This window comes from Poecilia formosa, unplaced genomic scaffold (genome assembly GCF_000485575.1).
Source record: "Poecilia formosa unplaced genomic scaffold, Poecilia_formosa-5.1.2 Scaffold449, whole genome shotgun sequence".
NCBI classification, from domain to species: Eukaryota; Metazoa; Chordata; class Actinopteri; order Cyprinodontiformes; family Poeciliidae; genus Poecilia; species Poecilia formosa.
In genome coordinates this window covers 34,258-55,158 of record NW_006800388.1, presented here as the reverse complement: position 1 = coordinate 55,158, position 20,901 = coordinate 34,258, and the positions used below count along the sequence as shown (strand labels likewise).

General features: G+C 43.8%; 1 protein-coding gene across 2 annotated transcripts in view; it reads left to right on the top strand.

The window, feature by feature from the left end:
• Window positions 1-20,901, top strand: part of LOC103155813 (cadherin-13-like) — a 118,757-nt gene that overhangs the window by 68,011 nt on the left and 29,845 nt on the right. Inside the window, exon 4 of one of the 2 annotated variants that reach the window (XM_016663853.1) lies at window positions 3,122-3,132. The exons of the other annotated variant lie outside the window; for it this stretch is intronic. Coding sequence (XP_016519339.1) covers window positions 3,122-3,132 — 11 coding nt within the window. The remainder of the gene's footprint in view (window positions 1-3,121; window positions 3,133-20,901) is intronic. 2 annotated transcript variants of the gene reach the window in all.

Here is a 20,901-nt window from a genome sequence, read left to right as displayed (position 1 = left end):
CAGTTAGAGTCAGTTAGCATCAGTTAGCATCAGTTAGCATCAGTTAGCATCAGTTCGCACGGCTGCTGCTGTGACTTTTCCGTTCTGCTCCATGAGGTCAGTCAGAGTGTTTCAGAGAGGGCGCTGCCGATGAATCAGGGCCGGTAATTTAAAGTCCATGTAGGTGTGACGCGTCCCTGAATTGTCAGCGGGTTTTGTTTTAGTGGCTGTGTGTATTTATCGCCAACCTTAAGTGCTCTCAGAGTGCCTTGGGGGCTGTAACTCTGACAAATGGAGAAGACGGAGCGGGCCAAGCGCCTCTCCTGCTGGCACATCTGCTTCGTTTCCTGCTGACCTTACAGTCGGAGCAGATTCTGCTGCTCTGTGGCCAAAACACAAAAACCCAAACGACAGACAGCAGAGAGGACAGAGCGCCGAGTCTGTCATGGTGAGTGTTGGTTGTCTGTTCAGTAGAAGGGCTTAAACAGACCGTGGCAGTAATCAGATCGATATTCAGCAGAGAAGAGACGGCTGGGCGCGAGGTGCAGCCATGGCGGACGATCCACGGCGAAACGCGTTTGACCTTCAGGCAGAACAGATGAACTGGTTTGACCTCAAAGCTCCTCAGCGAAGTGGGGCAGATTCATTTGTTCAGGTGAGATTCCAACAGGTGAGCCTGCTGGGATTCAACGATAGCAGCAGGCATCGCAAAAGGAGTTTCCTCAATTCAAATATGAGAAAGGGTTGGTCCAGACATTTGATATACAGAAAAGACAAACGATGCTCCAGGTTGGACCAATCATGTGGCTGGAATAGATGCATGCAGACGGCACAGTAGCGCTAACGCTAATGTTTGTTCAGCTGTAGCCTTTTAAAGCTAGAAACCATTTTTCGCCTCGTCTCTCTCCTGTGGTGCCGGATGAACGTACGCTCGGAGGCCACGCCCTTTCCGGCACCGCTAGCCTGCAGTCGCTTCAGTTTTCTAACTCTGCAGCTGGAGACGTCAAAACGAGAAATCTGGGTTATGTTGCTGTGCTGGCTCTGACCGCTGAGCTGATGTTTCATCACGGAGAATAAAACGGATCGGATCTTCCATCCATCCAACATCTGGAGCTGCTCACTGACTTACAGGTCAAACTCAGGAGTTACAGAAGAAATCAGCGTTTCTGTTATTTTCAGGTTCGGCTAAATGAAGGTCTGAGAAGTTTTATGGTGGGAACCGTTTCTGTGAGTCAGGATTATCTCTAGATTATCTGATAACTGGTTTGGATGCCTTACATTTAATGGCGGATAAAAACCAATGAATGATAATAAACAGAACTTGATTTTTCACTGAGTTAGATCAGAGACGACGTTTTCCTCCTGTTGTCTGTGGTTCTGGACGGGTTTAACATCAGGAACGGGTTCTGGATCCATCAGTGTGTGTTGGGTCTCTGACTGCTGTCCATAACTTCCCTGATGCCTTTTTCTGCCAGTTTTTCCTTCCACCAAACTTTCCATCAGTAGAGTACTCTGTGATATTTAGTGACATACCTCACGCCGCTGCTCTGCAGCTCTTCCTGCTTTTTTCGGTTTTGTCTCTAATATTTGCGTCTTCCATGAACTGAACTGGAGTTTATTAATGTTGCTCAGCTTTTCCTGAGTGATTTGAGCTGCAGGCTGAGAACCAGACCACCTTTATCAGGTGAGATCTCCTCTGGTTTCCAGGAAGGTTTGAGGGTTTCAGAAATATCAGCTGGAGAAGTTTCAGGGTCAGAATGTGTCCAAGAGGGAAGCAGCAGGGCCTCGACCTTTTTCACACGATAGAAAGAAAACTAGTTTCCTTTCTGGGCCGTTTTGTTCTTCTGCTCCCAGCTGCAGCCTGCATGCCTTCCTGAGCTGAATAGCTCTGCAGCCTTTGCAGATTGCTGCGCCGCACCGTGTGCAGCAACACCTTTTATCTTGTCAGTCTATTGATCTTTGTTGTTCTGGAGCGGATCAACCTCTGCTTTCCAGCACAGATATCAGAACGGATGGAAACATCGGCAGGTTGTGAGTTCAGATCCTGAATCTGAAGGATTTGATGCGACTTCAGCTTCAGACCAGGAAGCCGTTTGCTTGTGCGTCAGATTTACAGGCGTTCCAGAAACCAAGAATACAAACGATCCCGCCAAAACCTTCGTATGCAGCAAAAAGAGTAAAGTTTAAGGAGTTTATATATCTGGGTGCTTCATTAATTAAAACTGACATGTTAAAGTCCAGCGCTGATCTTTTACCCAGTTTATTTTCAATGCTGTCTACTGCTGATTTTAGGTAAAGGTCATTTTATTTCTATAGCACATTTTCAGAAACAAGGCAAAACAAAGTGCTTTGCAGGAGTTAAAAGGAAATGCAAACAAAATAACAAAAGAGCAAAACAAGAAAAAGAATCTAATGTTGGTCTAAAGTATGTAAACTGATTTTGTTCTTGATTTAAATAAATACTGAATTCATGAAGCTACAGTTTTAAGGCAGCTGACTGATCTTCAGTCATAGAGTATTTATTTTTGAAGTGTTGTAATGATCATCTCTGCGTGTTAAAGCCTGATCCCAGCAGCAGACTGTTTCCATTCTCCCTGTTTGTCTGAAGCAGCTCGAATGATGAGGATTTTCACTCACAGAAACCGTTTCCATGAATCGTCCTGCAGTTCAAATGAAAGTAAGACTTTCTTTCTGTCACGCTGTCAATCTGAGGCAGGATGACCTGCGACTGGAGAGAAATATTGCCTCATTTCTGCATTTCAGGATTTCCTGAGATCGGATCAGTTGCTGAAATGGGAACATCGAGTATTTATTTCCCCTGACAGAGTTTTATTAGCTTCTTTTAACCAATCCGTCTCTGTCGTATCGGCGACCTGAGCGTCTGTCCGCCGACCCACCGTCTGCTTCCAGACCTTTCCATCGATGGATCCTTCTTTGTTTGACCAAATCTTGACCTCCAAATATCTGAGGAGTCCAGCCTCGGCCTGGATCGTTGTCAGAACTGAAAGAAACCACTAATGCTCATATTTTACGCTAAACCAGAGGAAGAAAGGACCATCCGTACTAAATTACTCTCCATTCATTCATTAGGGACAGCAGCCTGTTGAAAGTCACAGTTGAGCCTTGTTTCCTCCTGCAGCCTGAGGCCATGACAATAATCCAGCTTCCTGCCCTTCTGTTGGACATCGTCTCCTCTGACCTTTTGCTGCAGCTGAGCTCTGAATCGGTTTTTTCTTCTGTCTCATGTTCAGCTGAATGATGCTCTGAACTGCAGACTCTAATTGGCGCAGTGTTTCCTTTCCTTGGGTCCTTCCTGGTGTGGAAGACACACACACACACACACACACACACACACACACACACTCTCTGCTCAGTAAACTGGCAGCAGGACTCTGGCTGCGGTTGGTGTGAAGGTCACACAGCTACAAGTGGCAGACGAGCAGAGAGGCTTTGGTGGTCTAATCAAAGGCCTTTTCCATTGCTGTGGGAACCCTTTAATTAACGTCATCTCTTCAACAATGTGAGCTCGTTAATGATGTTCCTCCCGGCGCGCCCTCTAATGGCGTCCCCACCCTTCAATAAGTCAGTGAAGCAACGCCTCGGGTTTTCATGGGCCTCATCGCCCCCCCGCCTGACCGCCAGCTTACCGTCTCTCAGAAATGCGTCTCATCAAACGTTTGGACATCAAGTGTCTTTAATGACAGCAGCGCACTGGCGGACGGAGTGAGTGGGGAACGATTAGGAAGTTTATGAAGGGAAGAGAGGATCAAAAATGAGGAAGAAGGTCCAGATCTGCTGCTGCTGCAGGCAGTTATTGATGCTGAACATAAAAATAGTTGATAGATGCAAAATAAATTAGCTTGAATGATATTTCCAATGGTTCACTCATCTCTCTGACAAAGAGTTTGGGTAGGGCATAAATCGGACTCAATAAGCCGCTCCCCTCTGCCTGCAGCCTTGGCGGCGGATGAAGGATGGAAGCGGCTCGTTATCGCTCAGACGTCCCTCCTGACCCGGAATCCACCCGTCCTTTATCTCCTCACTACGCCGCCAAACTCCTCATCATTTATTCTGACAGCTCAAACCTGGACTCCAACTCTGACACAGACACCTGAACACATCACTGCCACTTTATAAGGCACGGCTGCTCGAATGCCCGATGCAGAACCAGCCAATCAGTTCATCTATTGATCGAGACTTGGTGAAAACGACTTGGTGGACTTCAAACTGAGCATCAGAACGAGATGGAAAGTGGATTCAAGGTGAACAAATGTTCCTTTCCAGTCCTTCAGCTGAACCCTCCACTTGTGGTCTATTTAAAGCTGACTTCCTGGTTCTTGTAGCTCCTCAGATTCCTCTTTGACCTCTGACCCCAGGTTCATCTGAGAGCAACTCGTTTTGGTCTCTCTAAATGCAAATGAGGTAGTTCAGACCCCGCCCCCTGCTGTTCGGCCATTTTTGTAGTTTGATAGCAGAGATAGATTATCTGACGGTGCAGAAACGTTTCTGACCAGCAGTAGACTCGTCCATCCAGCCTGACATGTTGGAGCCAGAAAACGACTCAACGTGAACGAACACGTCTGGAAAACCTCAGCATGGTTAGCGGGTTAGCTAAGGCTAGCACCAAGAACGCACTGAACTCATCTGGATCATGTGTTCCCCAGGACAAAAGCTATGCCAGCTGTTCACCTAATAACTTTTCAAAACTCAGAGTAAGGTTCTGTTCTCTAGCTAACTGCTAGCACACAGCGCTAACATTAGCAGAAGGCTAAAAACAAAATTATCAGCACAACTAATTCATGTCTATGATGGTTTGTTATCATTTTAGCGTTAGCAGCTTAGCATTTTGCTGTGGTCGTTTCCACAGACAGGAGGAACCGAGTCTTGATGCTAACGGAGGTCGCTGAAGCTTTTGTCCTTGAGGAGCTTCATGCTAACATGACGATGAGTTCACTGACACCTTCTGCTGGCTGAGATCGGATCCAGGTTTCAGATTATTAGACATTATCAGGCGAACTGCAGATCCTGTGAAATGAGTGCAGCATGTAGAACGGCTCCAGAGACGATCATCTGATGTTTGAGCTCATTTATATGTGAGAGAAAATCCTCCGTGTTTTTCATCAAAGCCCACTGACGCATCAGGGACGTTTTGAGGAGCTGCTGAGGTTAGCATGTAGATTTGCAAACGGCCTCATCAGAAGCATCATGGAGGTAGAAACGATCCGTCTGGGTTCAGTTCTGCAGGTTTTCTGGCTGGCTCTGCTCCCAGCTGTCTCTCCTGCTGTTATCTTCCTCACTGCCTGTCCGTCCCCAGAGGAACCTCTGTTGTGACAGCGCCTGTATTCTCCAGGGCTGTGTGACAGAATGGTGCTTGACCCAAACTCAACCCCTGCAGCGGTCCGGATCGCTCATCATTCCTCCTCCAGCCAGCCATCACTAAGCCGCATCGTGTTCGATTAGCCTCCAGATTCTCAAATCAAATAATACCAATGCATCTTTTCTGCACCAGAGTGAGCACAGAAACTGTTCTGACACACACACACACACACACACACACACACACACACACACACACACACACACACACACACACACACACACACACACACACACACACACTCAGAGTGGAAAGGAAAGCCTTGCGTTGCTGGCTCGGTGCTGCAGCCTAGCATTACAGTAGCCAATCTGTTCCACAGCTCCTTTGTGCCACATGACTGATGAGACTCCATCTGAAATATTGAATAATTATTGTTGTGAAGTTTGTAATTCCGTCGCTGTTTAATTCTCTGTTGTTGATCGGCTCACGGACATGAAGCCGGATATTCTGAGATGCTTTGCTGCAGAAACGCGTCCATGTTGGTAATTAAATATAGAAAAAGCTACATTATCATTTTCCTGCCGTAGTTTGAAACATTATGCCATGCTGGTGTCTTGAGATCATAAACTATCTTTCAGCTTTACATAAAAAAAACTTTGCAGGGAGAAATTTTATCTCCTCATTCTGAAGTGATGAATGTTGTTGTGACACAGAAACAAAGAAGATTTCACAACAAATAAAAAGATATGGGACATGCAGAAAGTTAAAGGATTTCATCAGTTTGAAAAATGTTCCGGTTAGTTCATTCTGCTCCTGGATGGACCGACACGCAGTCAGGCAGGTGGTCCTAATGTTGTGCCTGATCTCTGTTAGTGTGTTTGGTTCTGCAACAGTATAACAGTAAAGGTAGGACAGATCTCCAGTAGCAGTCAGTTTTGCAGCAGATCTGAAGAGGCCTCTGACTGAGTCTTCCTGTAGGGCCATGCTAACATGCTAACAGCTCAATATTCTGACAGCAGAGACAATATTCCCCATTAACATGTTCAGGATGACAACATCAGCTGTTAGCAGCTCTGCTAATCTGCCCCCTTTGCTTTTGCTCCTCCTCCTTTAATCTTCTCTGGTCGTTTGGAGTTGGGAAGAGACGGTTTGAACTTCCTTCTCTCTCTGCTCTGCATCCATGATGCCTCCTTTTCAGCTCCTCTGGGATTTGGGATCAAAGTTCACAGACTTTTGGAGATTTTGGCTACTAATCAGCTCCTGCTACGAAAAAATAAACAAAAAACACCTTGTTGCCATGTTTGTTATAGCAAAGTAAAAAAGTAAGAGAAAAAATGCTCAGCATCCAGAACCAAAGGGAATATGTGTTCTAACAGCAGGAAATGAGGAACTAAAGTCTTGAAGAAGAACCAATCAGAGGCAGCAGAGCTGCTCCAACATGCTGCCATCATGCGCAGCGCAGCAGGAACCTCAGGCCAACTGGCTTCAATGGTTATAATGGACTTTAAGAGATGAAACTGAGTCCGTCTGAACCGGTTTCTGTTGAAACGCTGGGATCGATCCTCTGACCCGGCTGGGACCGTCTGCAGCAGATTTTACCAAATCATCAAACTTTATCTGCCATCAAAAGCTGTTTAATGCAAACTAGGATGGATTCAAACCTTAAACTGCACAGTTTGCCTTTGCATTTAATAATTCACATTTATTAACTTTACAGAGCGACCCGCGGCCTGGCGGTCCACCCAGAGCGGCTCCGTCGACCTGCATGTGTTAATGCAGGTTTCGAGGTGGCAGCAGCCTGAGCGCGCTGACCTCACGTCTGCGATGCGTTTAATCAGAAACAGGGCGACAGGCGGGAAGCGGGCCAGCTGATGTAACCCTGTCTAATGAGCAGGAGACATGCAGCGGAGCTGCGCCGCGCCGCTGTCAGGAAGACGGGCTCAGGGTTTCATCCGTAATGACGCGGGCCTGGCAGACGAACAGCAGCAACCCAAGAGGCCGCGATGAGCCGAGAGGACACGGCGAGGATGAGGTGCAGGAAGCACAAAACACTTAAAACTCCTGATTAGCAGCAGCTGGATGCTGCGCTGTCATTGGCTGGTTTGTGATTCTGGTTCTGATTCAGAAATCTGAAAAGACGTGGCTTGGATCAACCCTGTGTTTCTGACTAAATGCAGAGATTTAAATATGTAAACATTTGATGATCTCATGTGTTAAGCCGCCCGGCTTCCAAATCAGAGTTGGCTTCAGCCGTCCTGGATTTTGGATCCAAGCAGTCAAATCTGAGGTCATCAGCTAAATGTGGAAACAAACACAAAAACAACCAAAATCATTTCAAAATATTCAGACAGAAGTGTGTGTTCATGCCACTCATGAGGATCAGCTCAGTTAGTTCCAGCTCTCTCTCGGCCTCCGACTGTACGTATGGAAACAAGCCATTTTATATGAAGGGGTTTCATTGCAGTCTGAGGCTCCACTGCGCGTCCTGTCACTCACTGACTGGAGCTACACTGCAGCCAGAGCTGCTCTGGGGCAGCTGGCCTGGCTGCTGCTCACCAGCGCCTCCGCTGGTCGCCACCAGCAGGCCACTGTGAATATCGCATCACTGTCGCTTCCTGGAGGAACAGAAAGATAGTCTGACCATGTACTTCTATTAAACTGGGTGAGTTTCATTTTTCAAGTTGGTTTCAGTTGGTTTGATAAATCCTGCAGTCTGTGGTTTTCTACGGGTAAAGATTTCAAGCTTCACTCCCATCAGCCCTGTTAGTCCGCTTCAATCCAACTCCAGTCCGCTTCAATCCAACTCCAGTCCGCTTCAATCCAACTCCAGTCCGCTTCAATCCAACTCCAGTCCGCTTCAATCCAACTCCAGTCCAACTCCAGTCCACTTCAATCCAACTCCAGTCCATCTGCCTAGAAAGTCCGCTGTGTTTATGGAGGTGTGAATCCTCCAAACCTCGGTCTGGGTTCAGCTGAAGTGAACTCTAGTTCAGTTTGAATGCGCATGTGAACGCCAAGCGGACCAGAGACCGCTCCAAAAGCAGGAAGTGGACTACAGCGCAGGTCATTCTGGGTAAATATAACCATAGCTAACATGCTAGCCTAGTGATAGCAGCAGAAATGGCTCCTGGTTTTTAGCCAAAGACTAAAGAGAAATCCTCCAACCGCTAAAATCCTCCATCTTGTTTCCATCTGGTGAAGAAGGAAGTTGCTCTCAGTGTCTTCAGAGGTTTTTGTGTCGTTTCCTTCAGTGGTTCTTGGTGCAGCGCCCCCACAGGCCAGAAGGGGAACAGGTTGGTTTGACTCAGAGCCACAGCAGCTGGAGGAGGAGCAGATGATGGAGTTCTGGTTCCTAATTGGACCAGGTGTACCGGATTATCAGCTGTTAAAACATCCTAGTGTGTGATTCTCAGTCTTTCAGACAGATATTAGATATTAGTGAAGACTAATATCTGCTGTTTCTGGTCCTAGTGGGACAGTCAAAGCTTTACAATCCAGAAGGACTCTGAACGTTGAAGAGTTCCAACCCAAACTCTTCTGAAACAGAAAGTTTACAAAATGATTAATAAATTCATGAAATAGAGGAAAGCTCCATATCTCTGTTTAATGGAGGCTTAGTCATGGTTTCCTATTGAAGTTCTGCTTCCTGTGAGCGACGAGCCGTTACTACATGCTAGTAATAATGTAGGAATGTAGACCTGATGGCAGTGAAGTCGGACGGACTGCTGATCTGTGACTAAGCTGCTGGTGGGAGTGGGGCTCCGTTGCAGCCGGTTGCAGCAGCAGGGATGCGGTTTGGGATTTCACAGCCATGCTTGGAGCCGTGCAGCCGTGGAAGTGGAGCGTAAGCCACTTTCCTTCCTGAGTGGGAGTTGTTTTGCTGCTTGTTGATGAGAACTGGCGGCTGCAGCTGTGTCCTTGTGTTAAGTTAACTGTTGACACTGGATCCCATTTGCAGGAGCTTTGGGACGGCGGCCCCCAGACGTCTCTGTTGCTTGGATTTTTGCATGTACAGCTCTATTATTCTGATTTAATAGAACAGAACCAACCAATATCTCACGCCGCTTCCTCTCCTTTCAGTTCTTATTTACTCACCTCTGCACTGCTTACCACCCTCCATCTTTTTCCATCTCTCTCTGTCTCCGTAGCGACTCCAGCCAGTGCAGGACAATAGGTATTAAATCAGATTTATTGTTGAGCAATAGAGCCATGTCTGACTCACAGAAATGAAACCACCCCCCTAGAGCTCTGCCCTTCTATACCTCATATTTACCCTCATGCTGTCTCCACTCGTATCGCTATACAGACAAATAATTGAAACCCTGAGAAACTGTTCCATTAAATTTGTTTTTTTAGTTTTCTTCTGGAAGACACCAAGGTAAAGGCAAGGGAGAGTGCTGCATAAAGACACTAAATTGGAATAACCACAGGTAAGCCTAAAGGACAATATGAGCAGCGACTCACACATCCTTCACTCTGTCATTGGGAAAATGTTGAAAGGATATTTAAGGGAATTGCTTTACTGAAATGAGGTATGCAAATGGAGACTATAGGGAGTAAACCGTTGCCAGATAAAATTGAAAAGAGGAGAGAGAAATGTTGTACAGACGTACTTTCAGCTAAATAATACTCTAACCATTTTTGTTTGGATGTAAGGACTGAAGACAACCTTGAAAAGGAGTTAAGAGGCTCTTAAGAGCTGGAAAAAATTCACTCTGTAATTATGAGGTATTTGATCAACTCTTCAAAGTCTCAAAGTTTATCTTCAACTCGTAGTTTAAATCTGCATTCAGATCTTCTGTTTGCCTTCTGAACTCCAACATTTTCCATATTCAATGCAAACAGACAAACTTTGATGAATACTTGTTTCCAAAAAAGTGAATTTGTTGTTTTGAGTTTCATATATTTATAACATAACTTTATGTTTTTGTGTGAATAGACAATGTTTGTGATTAACTGGTTCAAAACAAATACACAGGATTAAGTTCTAATTCTGCAAAGATGACAGGCACAAAACTATTTTTTTATTTTGTTTTAATGAATGTCTTTGTTTACAAATACAAAGATAAACATAAACAGAACACAAAATATTACACAGTATGCCAGGGGGTATGAAAGAAAGAATGGAGAGCAGATATTACAGACATAACAAATTAAAACATTTCCGTACGTCCAATAACATGCATGGTGTCTAAGTCAGAAGTCAGCGGCTCACCAGCAGTGAACCTCACCGCACGTCACTGCAACAAATTGAGGGTTATATTGGTTAAACATTCTGACTTATGGGAAAACCTTAATTTAAATGTTTATATATTTTAAAGTTGAATTGTTTAATAGAGCTCTGTGTAATATTGGACTGTGTGGAAATGTTTTCACAGAAAATATCTTAAGCGGACATAACTTAGAAGGAATATGTGTTTTATGCACAGATTTACTTTATGTATTTTGTTTTTGATGTGTTTGATATTATTTAGTATTATAATATAGTATAATATATATACAATTGATGATCTCTTCCAGCATATTTATCACTTTATTCATTTCACTGTAAACAGTTTTTTTGTCACTGAATTCTCTTTTTTCTGTTTTGATCATCAGTGAATTAAAAAGTTTAAAATTGGACGTAAAGGGAGTCAGTAAAGATCGCTTTAAACCCCAGTTACATCAAAGCTGATGCTTATGAAGGATTTGTAAGACAGTCATTTCTCATCGTCGTCATGACAACAGTGTAATTTTGTTCAGCTTTTGTCTCAGTCGACTGTTTGACTTTGGTCCGGGCGTCAGCAGACTCAACATGTGAGCTACAATGAAATGTATGAAAATGTTTTGCTGCTTTTGGGATTTTCAGGGTCAAAGGTTAACAGTTCCCCTTCATTCACTTCCTGCCTGCAGGGATCTGGGATCGGTCCGTTCCCAGAGTCTGCTCCGGGAGTCGGTGCCGGGTTTCAATTTAAACAATAGAAGTATAACTGAGGCCAGGGGTGTCCAAAGTGGGTCCTGGAGGCCCGGCATCCTGCATGTTTCCGTTCTCTCCCTCGCTTAACACACCTGGATCAAATGACGGCTCATTAGAGGCCTAAGAGGAACATTGACAAGCTGAACAGGTCGTTACCACCAGGGAGAGAATAAAACCTGCAGGATGCCGGGCCTCCAGGACCCACTTTGGGCACCACTGACCTACGGGTTGCACCGACTAGTCGATTCTTTACTGTGCAGTGACTTTTTACGGAGCCAGTCGACTAGTTGAATTCATGTGACAAAACTGATTTTTCCAAGAAAATGAAAGTAAGTGAACTAGGTGAGTTTGTTAGACAGCTGAAATTGTATAAAGATGTAAATAATTTAGAAACTTAAAACTTCAGCAAAGGCTACCAGAATAGGGACGTCGCTCTTTAATCAATATTTGCCGTGAATGTAGCTGATAAAGCCTCTAATGGTGCGTCACACGACGAGTTTTGGCCACCAGGTGCGTCTGGTTTACATTCAAAGTCTGTGTGGAGCGTCGGACACGCTCGACGCTCCACACAGACTTTGAATGTAAACCAGACGCACCTGATGCTCAAACGCACCATTTATTGTTGTGAAGCGTTTGCGCGTACGTCAGTATGATGTCACCGCGACTCGACTTCTATCATGTGGTAGTCGACCTTAAAAAATATGAAGTCGTTCAACCCCTAGCATGACCCTTACGTTTTTGTCTTTTGAATTAGAACGGGAGAATATATTTGATAACTTACACTTTCCTATAAACACAGAAACCTTTAGATAAGTGTTTGTGCAAAATCAGACAAGTTGAGGTTAAATATAAGGAGTCCAGTGAACCTGGTGTTGAGGTCAGGGACGACAGCCGAATAGCTAAAATCCACAAATACCTGAGACCGTCTCTGAAAACAATAACTGCCTATTGTAATGGTTCAAACACCAAATAAACCTGAATATGCATTGATATGCACAGTAGAAATCCTCTCGGCACTACCGAGGCCTTCCTCGTCTCCACTCAGCCAATCAGCACCAAGGGAAATGAAAGATAGTCCTGGATTGGCTGCTTCCAAACACCAGCCAATAACATGTCCAGTAGCATTTCTGCAAAGTATTTCAGTTTCATAAGCTGCATTATTTTCCTTTATAAGTTAAAAGCAGATCCACAAACAGATGGATTCTCCATGAATAATTAGGAATTATGTTCTACAGAAAAATAATGAATCCTGGTTGGTTTGTGCAAAGAGAAGCTGAAGTTTAGTCCAGTTTGGTTTGGTTCACAGCAGCTGTTGACTCTTCGCTGAGTTCCTGGGAAAAGAGCAGCTTCATCTCGGGAAAGTGTTGATGTTTATGACTCATTAGTATAAGATTGTTGTTGCTCATGCTGCTAAGATGATCTAAAGCTCATCCAGCAGCGGCTTGGTGGTGATGCAGAACAGTAATCCCTTTGACGGAGACCTTGGTCATGGAGAAGCTGTCTTTGTCCCTCAGATCCGCCGCTGGTCCATCATCTGAAATGATCCTGGCTCTAATGCATGGCAGGATGGGAGGAACAGCCGCAATCTTTCTGTCCAGCAGAAAATTGCTAAAGATTAGGAGCATTAGGGTAGAGGAACTTTCTGTGGACTTTAACAAGCTTCACTCCTGGTTTATATCATGATTGATTCTCTGCTCAGAGGTTTTTTATCAATCCATTAGAGCGTGGCTGCAGCGGCTGCAGCGCGGCGGCCCTCACACTCCGACATCAACATCCCATCTCAGGGCAAGGTCAGCAGGGGAGGAAACATTTACTCCTCCTTTACAACGTTTTCTGGCTACTTTCAGCGTGTTCAGTATTTACTGCAACATAGACGGGGAGGGAGGCTGTGCATATCCATTACTGTTTAATGCAGAGCGTGGAAGAAGACGATGTTTCTGTTGCAGTACGGCAGGCTGAGGGGTGAAGATAACTGAGCTGTGGACAGGATGTCATGATTATCCAGAACATTACACCAGCAGAACAACTCCAGAACCCGCTTTGTTGTATCTATTAAACCTTTATGGGGTTGAGCTATAAATGATTGAAATAATCTCTTTTAAAGTACAAAGAGCAGACATGGCGCTAAAGGTTATGAGCAGGTTATCGTCCTGTATGCAGACGGTTTGTTAAGCTCTGGGTAATAATGTTTGGTCTGCATTCCAGAGAAAAACAGCATAAAATGTTTGGCATTAATACCTAAATAAACTCACATTATTATAATTATGGCACGTCCTGCTCAGTGTCAAACTTCAAGAACTTCAGTTTGCAGATAATTAAGCACTCAAATAAATAAAACCTGCAGAAGGCTCATGCTTTTATTTTGAAATATTGATTTTTCTTCTAAAATAATAAATAAAAACTATAGGAACATGTATCAGCTGATAAAACTGACAAAGTGCAGCAGGAAAATCACATTTAATGCTCATCATTAGTTCAGTTTGTTTTGGTTATGAGATTCATATAAATGTACCAAACAGAAAATTTTCCACAACAAACTGGATGTAAAAATGTAGAACGAAGCTTTGGCTCAATCTGCAAACTCTTCATTCATAACAACGACAAATAAATATGTATCTACAGACAACACATGATAAAAACACGATAAAAACAATAACTTTACAAAATACCAGCAAATTATAGCAAATCTTCCACTTTCCATCTGAACTTTGGTACAGTACAAATAGATTCAATTATACACTGAATAATCAGTTTGATGTAGTTAAATGAGTCCCAGTTGACGGAGTTTCAACTAAAGTTTAAAGGGTTGCAGATTTTAATGTTTATTCAATGACACACGACTGTTTAATGATGTAAAACACTTTGAAATGCTTTGCTGCTGAAATGTACAAATAAAATTGGATTGATTGATAATATAAGCATAAAATGATAATGAAGACGAATAACTAATTACCTCTGCTTTACCTATAAATGTTATTGGAAGTGAATCTTAGTGGATGAGATAAAAACAGAAATCAGGACCTGAGTTCATTTGGGAGAAATCTTCATCAGTTTAAAGTCATAATTTCCTGAATGTTTTACGTTTTTTCCTCTCAAAGCAGATCGAGTTGATCATGTTGGTCCTTCAGAGAAAAAAGAGTTAAAATAAGAAATTTATAAATTTTTTGAAACGTAAAATATTCCATAAAGTTAATTTATTTCAGTAACTTATTTAATTGAGTGAAATATAAATTTATTACACAAACCTTTATTTCCTTTATATTATGATAATCTTCCTCTTACAGTGAATCTGATCTCATTTTTATTATTACATCAGACCAATTAAAATATTTTAAAACATAAATGTGGGTTTAATGATGATTTATTGATGTGGCTGTATGCCTTTATTTCTCATTATTATCATAAAACATCCAGTCCAGTTTGTGACACAGAAAACTCACAACAATCGATTCATTCTAAGATGTAATCATTGCATCAGTAGAGAGATGATCACCGTATGATTATAACGCTATAGGTTGAGTTTTAATGTATTTATAAGTTTCATACAGAGGTTTTAATCAGTGATGTTCTGATCACAATATTTTAGAGAATTAGTGATTCAGCCTTGATCTCAACACACTGAAAAAACGTTTCTTCCAACCATCTTTGAAACATTACTGTCAGGCACTGAGACGGCCATCGCTTTGCACATTGTTCAGAAAATAAACCATCCAAACATTTCCTGCTCTGTCAGCTACTGAGTAGTGCAGAAGTTGGTGCAGAGTGGTTTGATCTGGTCTTGAATATTTTGAGTGTCTCTCATGTAAATTGCAGATTGGTTGTTTTCTGTTTCCCTGAATCTCCTGGAAGAGTTTTATGGAAGCTGCGGTTGAGTTCGAGTCCGGACCCAGAGTAAGATTCTGCTCTCTCTGAAACTCTCAGCTCGTTAATATTCATCACATCTTCTCTGCCTTTGATTTGACTCTGGCGCTCCTGAACCACAGGGCCCGGCTACCCAGGACCGGTCATAATAAGGAAAAGTCGGCTTGACTCCACAGAGATTATTATATTTTCTTGCTTACTTGCTCCCAGAACTTTGGCATTTTCATCCTAAAAACTGTAGAAAGACAAAAGTGTCATGATCCGTGTTTCTGTGTGTTTAGTTTTGAGTTTTTCTGTGTGATTCTGTTTCCCTGAGTCTTTGTCCTGTCCTCCCCGTTGATCATCTCATTCCCTTGATTACCCCGTGTGTATTTAGTCTCACCTGTTGTCTGTGTTCTTCGTCGGGTCCTTGTCTAAGATTCACGTTTGGATGTCAGCGTCTTCACGGTAGAACTGCCAAGTCCCGTGTCGGCGTCATCTTGTTGTTTCAGTCTGTTTAAGTCAGTTGCTGCCAGTGTGAACTCTAGCCTTCCGTTCAGCTGTGCTGCCTGTCTTGGACTATCTTGAGTTACATTCACCATTAAATCACCATCTTCTCTTCATAACCTGGGTCTCGGCGTCTCTCCTCCTCACCTCAACCAACACACTTCATGACATAAAGGGCGTTGGGCGTGGAGGTAAAGAGCTGCTGAGCTTCACAATAAGAGCCGCTACAACATGCTAGCAGTTAGTTTCTTCACAATTGGTGTTAAATTTAACTTTGAACCAATCAGGGGAGGCTCTTCAGGGCATTTGCTGCATGAAGCTCTGCTTTTTGGGAACGTTGCTGTGTCTCAGTCCACCACCGGGACGGTGGATCCAGCAACCGCTGGTATGTCCAGATTGTCCAGCAGTCGGTCAGATGTCGCTGGTTCTGCACCAGATTTTATTTTTCACCTGATGCATCATCCAGATGTTCACAACAAGCAAATTTTCAAGTGTTTGAACGTTGTAGAGCTCAAACCGGGCCAAAGCCAGGACAATGGTCCGTATTCTGTTTCTGAATCAGGAAATTTAGCTTCAGATAAACTGATAAAAGCTGCTGTTGTTCAACAATGCTAAAGTAGAGCTAACCTGCATACAGGTAACCCCCAGTAGGGGTCAGGGGTCACAGCTGCCCATTAATACTGGAGATTTCCTCTAAAACACCCAGAGGCTTCTATTTTAATAATTCAAACAGCAAATATATCTTAACATGCTTATTAAGCTAACATTCACCGTCTTCCTCTTCTGCAGCCAATCAGCTCTAAGGAAAATAAATCGTACATTAAATAAATGAATCGTAGTGTTTCGCTTCCCAATCTGATTTTTTAACATTATTTTGCTGCTAGTTTGACAGGTTGCACTCCACGTGCGTTTTTACAAGCTGTTTTGTGCGTGTGTGTGTGTGTGTGTGGTTTCGGGAACTGACGGTCTGACGGGAAACCCCCGACCCCCCACTGCCGTTCTCCTCCTGAGCGCCGCTGGAGGTTAAAGTTTTAGATGTGCTCTAAGAAAACATACTGAATCACAGCAGGGGTCCTCTCTACAAAATCTGAATTTGTACTTTAATGGTCGTAAGGTTTGGTTTTCCATTGGTTGCTGGTTCTCCCAGCAGAACCAAAGCCGGGCCCGGTTTGGCTTTGGTTCTGCTGTCAGTCCAGCCTCGAGGTAAACACTGGGATTATGTCCAAACCCCAACCTTTCACTCAACACCTGAAACTCAGCTTGTCTCCTCCATGTCTGCGTTGATTTCATCATCCAATCCCAGAACGGCAGGAAGAGCTGCAGAGCGACTGCGTTTCTGATCCGAACCCGCAGACAGGAAGTCGGGTGAGAAGCTCGGTGAGAACCGGATCGCCTGATAACACAAGTGGCTCTGATTGTTCACTTTGCTCCTCCTCCTCCCTCTCTCAGAGCTGCAGGCTCCTGATGCTGCTGCTCTGTTTTCTGAGGCAGACTCTGCTCCTCCACTTACCTCTTCAAAGCCGGCCGCTTTAACTCGCTACAGATGCTGACATGCTAACGGTGTGGAGAAAAGGAAGCTGCTGCAGAAACCCCCGTTAAATAACAGTTTAAGAAGCATTTCAGGTTCACGTTTCTCTCCTTCGCTTTTCTTCCTTTCAGAGAAGAAAGCCTGCAACAGGCCCAGCCTAACACACTTAGCAGGATTATTTCTCATCTTCCAAGTGCAATAACAGCAGACAGGAATAATTGATCTGCCTCTTCCTCTGAGCTGCAGGTGAACCCCAGCTGGGAGTCCCGCCGTAGCGCTGCTTTAGTTGGGATCAGATGGGATTGGACGTTCGCTTGAATTTGAGAATGTATTTTTCTGGAGTTCCTTAAATCAGGTTAGGATTTTCAGCCTTTGACATTCCATCAAAAGAATCAAATTTCCCCCACCGTGCCTGGAAAACGTTTTTAAATTAACTCGGTTGCAGCACTACGCCTGTTCCTGTAAAGCTGCAGGTCTGACTGTACTTTTAAATGGAAATCTATTGTTAAGGCTTTTTGTTTTATAGGTGCAGCTTGTGTTTGTGCCGCCGCTGCTGCTGTGGAAAATCCCACCAGGTTTCTTTGCACTTCCACATAAAGTCTCTCTATTTCTGCTCTAGTGTTCCTTCTGACTCTGTTGTAGCCTGACTGTATTTGTAGATGAAATAAGAACTGGTACCAGTTTCCTTTCAGTGGAAATGTTTGGAGGAGAACTTTATGCTGTGGATTTGAACGGGAGATAAGATTGCTGCGACATCTGATATTGATGCTGTTCTGCTGATTTCACAGTTAAACAAGCAGAACATTTATTGGCCCTCTTGGACTCATAAAGACTCTGCTTCTCTTTTTAACCTGAGCTCAGATGGAAGAACATGGCGGCATGTTAAAGTCGAGCAACAGAACAGATGAAGGTTTACCGTCCTGCTCCCATCACACCCGGCCTGTTGGAGGCTCAGAGTCGCTCCTTTGCTGCATTTCACTGCTGGATCTTTGACTGAACCAAACAAACTGGTTTCACCGCGACGAAGGCGCCAGGCTTCAGGGCAGCGCCGCGTGTTCATGTCTGCAGAGACTCTGGTTTATTTCACTCATTCATTCAGTCAGGATGTAAATATGATCATCCATGGAGGAGATGGCAGAGAAAACCTGCAGCACAAAGCCTCTTTGTAAGGGTCAGAGGTCAAGCAGCAGGCTGGTTAGCATCTTTAAAACGACCAATTTCACCAGATCAGAACTAACAAACAATATGTTGGACAATGATTTCCCAGCTTTATTCACATTAAAGCCAGCCAATCAGATTCACTGTAAGAAATAAAAATGAAGAGCTGGAAACTCAATGTTTCTGAGATTAACAGCTGAAATTCAACATTAAAAGCGTTTTATTGCTGTAATATTTTTCTTAAAGGATAAACTATTATTCATATTTCAAATGGGGTAAATATTAGATTTGATTAAAACAATAAAAATCAGGTTTTAGCAGATTATTGGATGACAAATTAAGTGCTAAATATTTAAAAGGTAACTGATAATAAATATTAAAAGCCTGAAAGATAATTATTACATATTACATATTCATGCAGTGATGCGGCGTTAGAGGTGACCCAGATGTCGATTTGATATGAAAATGTTTCTGCTGGGAGGGACTTGAGATTCGACTCGGACTTGGAAATAATGACTTGAAAGGAATTTTTCATTTTCTGAGCAGCAGATAAAACATTCAGTCCAGTTTGACTGACGGTTCAATTAATATCCATGAAAACTCACTCCGGTTCAGACTAATGGACTCTTTAATGCACCGGCTGTTGTAACTAATTTAATTTGAATTTGCTGTGATTTAAACTCCAAAGAGCATAAAATGTTAAAGTCCTGATTTTCTGCTAATTTATTTTCTGTTTATTTCTTTATCTGAAGGATAAAGTTTGATTTAATCTCAGTTTGTTCATCAGCTGTGAATGTTTGGATCACAGGAAAAACCAGATGATGTCACTTAAAAACAGCCACGTTGTCTCTAAAACAGGGGTGTCCAAAATGTGGCCCGGGGGCCATTTGTGGCCCCTGGACTGAATTTTTGCAATTCAGCAATGATAAAAGTTTATTTAATTATATATTTTTAATCAGGGTAAAAGTATGGCTGACATTTACTGCACCCAAATTAGGTTTTATTTAATGTATTATTTAGAAGAGTTTTGGAAGAAAGTGACCTCGATCTTTCTGACTGAGAATAAATTTGCTAAATCGACCCAAAAGACTTGGAGAACTAGATACTTTTCTTTTAATAAAGCACATGTGCAAAAATCATTTAAATGTTCGGATCTAGAATGAACAACAACACTTTGCTGCAAAAGAAATTCAGTTTATTTTTCTGGGCCAGTGTGTGACGTTGGCCCACAGTTTGTTGCCCGCAGCTCTTGCCCGGCCGTCCCGCCAGCTGCAGGGTTCTGCGGCCCGGCCCGGTTGACCCGCCTCCCTCCCGGCTTCGTCCTGGCCACCGGCGTCGCCGCTGCGCTCGGGTCGGCCAGACCTCATCGCGATCTGTGTGCGCTGACATTTTACCCTGCTGGAGGCGAAATGTCAGACTGGTGGCGGACGGATCCGGTTGGGTTTCCAGGAAACGTCCCGCCTTGAATCCAGGAAGGCTGCAAGGAAAAGAACAAAATGAAGAAAGAAAACGGATTAAATCCGATTAAATCCGATTAAATCCGATTAAATCCGATTCCTGGGATTTCCAGAGTAGATGACTGAAAGCAGGCAGAGCCTTGCAAAGTCTTCATGACCTTTAACCTTTTCAGTCACCTGTTTGTGTTTTATCTGGATTTTCTGAGAGGTGCTGACCGACTTCTCCACAGCTTCTGGAAAGAAGCATGATGCTGCCACCACCGTGTTTCACCCCACAGTCATAGTGAGGAGCGCTTGGAGGACGGTGAGCTTTGGTCTGAGTCCGTCTCCCACCTGACTCCAAACGGCCTGCAGGATTTTTCTGTTCCTCTTCTTGTTGCTGGTCCATAAAGGGAAGATCAGCTGAGTGAAGAACTTAGAACATCTGAGGTCTTTGGGCCGACCTTCCTTTGTTTCCTTACAGTCAGTCAGGTATTAATCTGATAACGATAACTGAAATAAAGATGAGACTGCAGACAGATCTCTCTTTCTTTTGCCTTTTTTCAGCCAGACATGTTTTTTGCTCTGGTTGTTCACATGGACTCCAGCTGGCAGTAATGGTCGTTGCCGTGTCTCTCCACCTCTTCACCTCTTCAGCAAACAGGCGACGCGGCGCGGCGGCCCGCTCCGGCTCTATCTGCTGATGTACTGCCCATGCTTCAGAGAATATTGATTTCCAGCAGAGGTGACATTTACTGTGTGCTCTTAATCACCTGGCGGCTCCTTCACACTTGAACTGAATCTGATGTCAAACTCTCCAGTGATGAGCTGCTGCTCCTCCTTCTGGACCATTACAGGCAGCAGACACAGCGGCACAGCAGCCGTTCATACCTGATGGGGCGGATGGATGATGGATGATGGTTGATGGATGATGGATGGATGGATGGATGATGGTTGATGGATGATGGTTGATGGATGATGGATGATGGATGGATGGATGATGGATGGATGGATGGATGGATGATGGTTGATGGATGATGGTTGATGGATGATGGATGATGGATGGATGGATGATGGTTGATGGATGATGGTTGATGGATGATGGATGATGGTTGATGGATGATGGTTGATGGATGATGGATGATGGTTGATGGATGATGGTTGATGGATGATGGATGAT